Here is a 7,594-nt window from a genome sequence, read left to right on the forward strand (position 1 = left end):
AGGAGTTGTGGAAATGTAGAAGAAGCAAGTACAATGGGTAATAACGAAAATAAAAAGGTAAAACAAGTAAATACAGGAAAGGCATAGAAAAAAGTACAAGAACCTAAACATAGCAAAAAACAAAGAATAGTAGAGCCGTAGGACTGATAAGTAAGCCAAAAGGCCCGCTCCTGGTTAACCCTCACCTATGGCACCAAGTGGCACCAATAACCTCCTAATTGCCAACTTTGGAATATTTGGTGCAAGGACCTAAATTCATTTTGGGTGCAATTATATGCCACATTAAATTCATTACCATAAAGCCCTACCTCATTAATTTATCTTAGTTTGTTACTGAGATTGTTATTTGTGTGCACAGCTTCTTCATTGAAAATTTTTAAGTACTACTTTACCAAGACTGTAGTAATTCATAGGCATGATAATTGTACTTTTAGAATCCCACGTTACAACTAGTTGGTGACCTCAAAAACACCTTTAGCAAAACTCAGCTCAGGTAACCACCAAGATTCTTTGTACATTAAGAACAAGTTAGCTTCACATATGTTATGTCCAGCCATACCTGATACCTCACAGTTACCAGTTCAAGCTATTAGTTCTCCACTATGTCCATCTATACCGGTGCTATAATAACTCCCAAACATGATGACAATAACACTATCCATGGTTAGTCGGTGGGCGTAAGCTGGCCCGGGTACCCAAAACAAATAACAGGATCCACAATATGAATCTTGGTTGAGTTAAGATAATAGGACCTTGCAGTTACAGCCAAGCAAAGATCAAAAGTATATAACAAAGACAAGCAAATTGACCAAAGGCTACAAGCATGAGCAACTCTACATTCTTTCATGATAAAACCTGAAGTTACTATCTGCTAGTTCACAAAATCCCCTCCTCGTCTGAACAACAAAAGTACTCTTCCATTCCAAATATAGAAAGAAAAAGAAAAGAAACAATACTATGTTAAACCCCAAATGATATCTAAAGAATAGCAGTAGCTAAACAGGTAGCACCAAATCCATATCAAAATACAACTAGTAATGAAAACAGCATGTAGATCAAGAAACATGCGTACGCAATAAGCCCTCGGTGCTCATCGCCACAAGATGCCAGTTCCACCAACAGCCTCGTGCACACCCGTGTAGACCATATGACGAAAATACCCATCATTACAAAGATCACCAGACCACCTTGGGGTACAAACAACGCTACGGCAGACAATATCACAATCGGCAACATACAGTAACCGATCAAACTCAAGCACCGATACAAATCAAGATTCCCATTTCGTCCTGCTAACATATTAAACACAACGTACAAAAACAGAGATGCCACGGTCACCCACCCCAAAATAATCCCGAAATGCAACTTCCCAGCAAGTAATTGAAACAATCCAAAGGCCATAAGAAACAAAAACGGACCCGATAGATCGGCATCTTCGTGGAGATCTGCTTTCACTCTAAACGGATTCAAAATAGAGGCCGTTTTGTTCCAGATTTGTTTAGTGTTTATACCTAACTCTTCAAGAAGAGGTGGTTCGTCATCGAAGTTCGCGCTGGCGCTGCCGCTGCCAATGCTGCCGAATTGAGGAGTCGAGAAGGAGGTGGATGCGGGAGAGGAGCCGATGTCAAACGACATAAAAGGGATACTAGGGTTTGAAGATCTCGGTGGCTGAAAAGGCGCCGTAGGGAGGCGTCGTTGGGGGCCGGTGTTAGGGTTTCCACCGGACGGGAAAATCACAGGCGGGACGTTAAATTCCCTCGACATACTGAAGAAATTCCCAAGATTGATTGAGAAAATCGATCAAATTAACGATTTGAATCACAGACTCCGCCCCAATTACAAGACTTGGTGAGGAAGAAATCGATGTTCGAAAGATCTGAAAAATGGGAAGGGATCAAAGAGAGTGGAATCTGGAGTTGTGTTTGATGTAATAATGATATCAATAATATAACAAAAAAGTTACATCGAGCCCCCTATATTATACTTTGTTACAAATACAACCTTCACTTCCCTTCAAATATAACTCCATACTCTAATTCTAATCCATAACCATCCTTTTAATATTTGCATCAAAATTATAATCTAATAGTTGGTTTAAAATGTATACAATTAATTAAATGGGCCCATGGCCCAACGTCCGGAACCATTACACTCGTTTATAGATTTCAAGGTGCGGTACGGTTGGTCTGAGATAGGTTGTGTTGTTGAACGAGACCTCTGATTGCTAAAGACCTTAGAATTCTGTAAATGTCTTTGTAATAATAGTCACCGTAAGAAGTAAGAAACGGAAAAGTTTAAAGAAGGTACAAATCGCAAAAAATTAAAAACATGTCGGACATAAGAAAATGTATGCATCTATAATATTTGACGCATGAAACCCAGGTCAACTCGACACCCCATATGTATTCATCTATTTAATTGGGAGGGACATGTTTCGAAGAAAAAAAACTTGGCTTTCTGCATAAGACTCCCTCACTAGAAGTTCACGAAATGGGTCATTTTTTATATTATTAAGTCACTACCAAACAGTCATGTATAGTCAATCGAATAAGTTGTGAGTCTCATTGATCTCATATTTCCCTGGTTCGAACCCATGCTTGTCAAAGCCCTTGTAGCCATGGTCATCTGTGATCACTCAGAGATTAGTGGACACATGTAAACTGACTTAAAAACCCATAGTTACAAGAAAAAACTGGTGTTTAAATACAAGTTAAGCAAAATAAATAGGAATCTTCCATTTTTGTGTTGTATCATTACCCCAAAACCTTAGGTATTGATCCATCGCCCAATTGAGAGAGTTTCCTCGTCTCTTGATCTTTTTCTAATTTATCCAACATTTTCACCTTGATGGATCATATCAAAAAATGGCAGATATTAATCGATGAAACATTATCTATACTATATTATAAAGCATTTGACAAAAACTCTTAAGAACAATCTTTTAAGCATTATGTACTGGTATATATGCTATTTACTTACTTTTCACATCTACAATTTTTCAATGCTTGTGTACAACTTATTGAAACACCTAAGCGGGGTTTAGATAACTTCAATCTTCCATCAAAAGCTAACATTCATCCATATCCTGATATCTATCGATTTCAACAGATTTAGAGATGGGTATACATATGATTTGATACTAAAATTCATACATTTTTTTTTCAAAATTTTATGATACCTTCAAATTTATATTTTATTCAAAAAATAAAAACATTATCGTTTTCCAGAACCACATAAAATTGTATTATAACATCGACGGAGACAAAATAAAGCGAAACATTAAAATCGAGTTGTATCTCGTTGCATTGCGCGAGTACCCTTCTAGTCTTCTAAAAATGAGTAAATCAAGGTTTTGGTTCATGCGGTCTTACACTTGTTTTTTGAAATAGTCTCTACGATTTTCAGTTATGAAAAATTGTAATGAAAAAATTATGGAGACTAAGGATCTGTTTGTCAAACGCTTATCCAGTAAACACTTATCGAATCACTTACCTTATCAGATGAACATGTCAATGGTTGATAATCTTGTCCTGCAAAAACGATGACAATGACCGATAGTTTTACTAGATAAATGAATGTAATAATCTTACACTAACCGGGTAAATTGTTACATATTAATGTTGTTTTGATGAACTAGAATTTTATCCGATAAAGTAAATGATCTTGCATCCAAGATAAATCAAAACCCATAAAGACCAAATCTGTAACAATCCATTCCACAAGGGTTTTGCTTGATTGGTTTAAGTTTGACTCCAAAAACCAAAAGTATCTGAAGATCTCAGGTTTAAATCCACAGAGGGTCAAATACGGTGACTCCAGGTCACCCACAAAGCAGGTGTCATCTTAAGATTGGTCGACTCGAATAACGGATTAAATATTCAAATTAATAAAAAAAAATTGTAAGCAAATTTAGTATTTAAAAAATCAAGGAAACATGTAATGGTGGTTTGGTATGGCTTGTTAAATAAATAATAATATGCACAATGCTTTAACCTAATTATTTGGGTTTGCTTTAAAATTTAAAAACATTTTTTATACATTTTAAAATAAAAGTGGTTTATTCTAAGCTTTAAACCTTTATATTTCTTTTATTATTATTTTTTTAATTAAATTAATTACTCCAATTTCTACTAAAAACAAATATTCACATTAAAAACATGTAATACAAATTCATTAGTTGTGTATTGTAAAATGTAATATTTTATTTTATAAGCTAGAAAAGTCCGTTAAAGTATGGGGTAATATCGTCTTTTTAGCTTCTTTTTTTAATTTTTATTAAGGAGATGGTTCGTCTCCCGAAAGAAATCCGACAGGACAGGTAAGACCAGTTCCAGAATTTGATAACAGGTGTTGTTGGGAGGTTGTGATGAGGAGTGATATCCTGGGATTTGATGGGGATAGTTTGAATCCGAAAGGGCTCATAGATTGGTTGGCTGCTATGGAAGAAGTGTTCAAGTCCAAAGAGGTGCACGAGAACAAAACGAGCAGTGTGTCGATTGCTACTAGGCTACGTGGAAGAGCCTCTCTATGCTGGCAACAATTAAAACAAACTCAAAGCAGTCGTGGCATGTCAAAGATTTTGACGTGGGAGAAGATGAAAAAGTATTTGCAGTCCAACTTTTCACCCCACAATTTTCAAAGGTTGATGTACCAACAACTGCAAAATTTGAAGCAGGGGGCCTATTCAGCTGATGATTACATAATTGAGTTTTATCAGTTGGTTGCTCGCAATGATATTCAAGAGTCGGAGGCAACAACTTGTTGCTCGATATATTGGGGGTCTAAGGGTTCAGATCATGGATTATGTGAACCTGTTTGATCCAGTAATTTTTCTAGGGCACACCAAAGAGCTTTGCCTTTTGAGAAGAAAAAAATCGTGGAGTGTTCTTACTTGTTTGCCAATACTGGAGAAACTTTTGGTTCTAGTAGCCTTCTACCCTGTGTTGGCCCTAATCAGTAAAAGTCGGTGGGTAGCAGTGTAGGGCCAACTCCAAAAGGGCAAGTAGCAATCGTTTTAAGTGCTTCAATTGCAGGGAGACAGGCCACAGGAAATCAAAACGTAAGAAGGTTAAGATAACTCTTGTGCCTAGTAAGACAAAAGAGTTTGGTGGCGTTTGTTTTTTAAGATGTGCTGAAATCTGAAGTCTGAATTCACTAAAATTAAATTTATTTGTTACTAAACCAAAATTAAATTACAATTAAAAAATTAAATTAAGAAAATTACACCAAAACACAAGAATTTTTAAAAAGGTTAGTTTGATACTGATATCGGTAATTTTTTCTTCAAAATTTTATAACATTTTCAAATTTATATTTTATTCAAAAATAAAAACATTATCACTTTCTCAAAACCATATAAAACCGTATTATATCGACATAAAAAATAAATAAAACAAAATATTAAAATCAAGATGCATCTCAATGTATTATACGAGTACCTTTATAGTATTACATAAGGGCATTTTTAATTTTTATAAACAAATTCAAATAAAAAATTTATTTAAAAACTTATTACGCATTTACCTTTCAACCCGTCTTTTCGGATTTTCTAAACAAAATTTTTAAATATTTAAATACATTTGATTGGAAAACGTTAAAATCAAATTATTTTAAAGATTTTCAACCAAAAACTCTTGACATGCCATAAACGTTAATGGTTATTGATGATTTAAAATTTAAATATTTAAGTTTTTATATATAAAATAATATAAATAAAGATATTTACATTTAAACAAAAATAATGACTATCTATATTATATTATAAAACATTTGATAAAAACTCTTAAAAACTACTTTTTATGTGTAAAGTACTGTTTATTGATGAATATTACTTAAAACTCAAGATTGCAAGTAAATTGTATGCAAGTACAACTTATTAAATCTCCATATCTGAATTCGTGTAACTAACTGCAGATAAACATAATCAAATACAAAATACACATCTYATTTTAAATATAAAAAATCTAAAATATAATTAGGATAATCATTGAGTTCTAATTAAATACTTAATTATTATATTTATAAAATGTTATATTATTAAACCAAAAATAAATTATTTCGTTATTAAACTTAAATTAAATGATAATTAAAAAAATACATAAAAAATGAGAACTTTTAAATAGTTGATTTGATATTAACATTGATATTTTTTTATCTTCAAAATTTTATAATATTTTCAAATTTATATATCTATACTATATTATAAAATATTTGACAAAAACTCTTAAAAACAATTTTTTATGCAYGARGTACTGTTTATTGATGCATATTACTTAAAATTTAAAATTACAAGTAAATTGTGCATAAGTACAACTTATTAAAACTCCATATTTGAATTCGTCTGACCAACTGCAGATAAACATGATCAAATATTGAATAAACATCTCGTTTTATATATAAAAAATATAAAATATAATTAGAATAATTATTAATAACTAACAAAATACTTAGTTATTATCTTTATAAAATTTATATTATTAAATAAAAAATAAATTATTTTATTATTAAACTTAAATTAAATTATAATAAAAAAATAAATTAAAGAAATTACATAAAAAATGAAAAATTTTAAATAGTTGATTTGATATTAACATTGATATATCTTTTTTTTTTCAATTTTTTATGATATTTTCAAATTTATATTTTATTCAAAAATAAAATCATTATTTTCTTAAAAACACATAAAATCGTATTAGAACATCGACAGAGACAAATAATAAAATAGAACATTAAAATCGAAATGTGTCTCGTTGCATTGCACCAATACTCTTCTAGTTTTATTCAAAAATAAAATCGTTATTGCTTTCTTAAAAACACATAAAATCGTATTATAACATCGACATAGACAAATAATAAAATAAAACATTAAAATCGAGATGTATCTCGTTGCATTGCACAAGTACTTTTCTAGTATAAAACAATACAAGAATAATTAAATCACATATATAAACTTACTAGAAGGGTACTCGTACAATGCGACGAGATACATCTTGATTTTATTATTTTATTTTATTCTTTATCTCAGTCGATATTATAGTATGATCTTATGTGATTTTGAATAAACGATGATGTTTTTATTTTTGAATAAAATATAAATTTGAATATATCATAAAAATTTGACAAAAATATATCGATATTAGTGTCAAATTAACTATTTAAAGTTCATATTTTTTTGTAACTTTTTAATTCAATTTTTTATTATAAATTAATTTAGGTTCAATAACAAAGTAATTTATATTTGGTTTAATAATATAGTTTTTTATAAATATAATAATTAATTAGCTTGTTAGAACTCGATAATTATCCTAATTATATTTTAGATTTTTTATATTTTAAAATGAGATGTTTATCCGCAGTTAGTTACACGAATTCAAACATAGAGCTTTAATAAGTTGTATTTATACATTATTTATTTGTAATCTTAAATTTTAAGTAATATGCATCAATATACAGTACTTTATGTATAAAAAATGGTTTTTAAGAGTTTTTGTCAAATGTTTTATAATATAACTAGAAGGATACTCGCGCAATGCAACGAGATACATCGTGATTTTAATATTTCATTTTATTCTTTATCTCAGTCGATGTTATAATA

At 30.8% G+C, this 7,594-nt stretch overlaps 1 protein-coding gene across 1 annotated transcript; it reads right to left on the reverse strand.

Annotated features, from left to right (window-relative positions):
• Nucleotides 1-759: 759 nt before the first annotated feature.
• LOC112525308 (protein YIPF5 homolog) lies at nt 760-1,862 on the reverse strand. Its single transcript, XM_025135385.1, has one exon. The coding sequence runs from the start codon at nt 1,762-1,764 to the stop codon at nt 1,021-1,023; it is 744 nt and encodes a 247-aa protein (XP_024991153.1). The 5' UTR covers nt 1,765-1,862; the 3' UTR covers nt 760-1,020.
• Between the last annotated feature and the right edge of the window lie 5,732 nt (nt 1,863-7,594).

This window comes from Cynara cardunculus (assembly GCF_001531365.2).
Source record: "Cynara cardunculus var. scolymus isolate 2C chromosome LG 13, CcrdV1, whole genome shotgun sequence".
Classification (NCBI taxonomy): domain Eukaryota; kingdom Viridiplantae; phylum Streptophyta; class Magnoliopsida; order Asterales; family Asteraceae; genus Cynara; species Cynara cardunculus.

Bases quoted from the DNA above. Each gene is read 5' to 3' on its own strand.
- LOC112525308 (XM_025135385.1), bottom strand. From the start codon at position 1,764: ATGTCGAGGGAATTTAACGTCCCGCCTGTGATTTTCCCGTCCGGTGGA.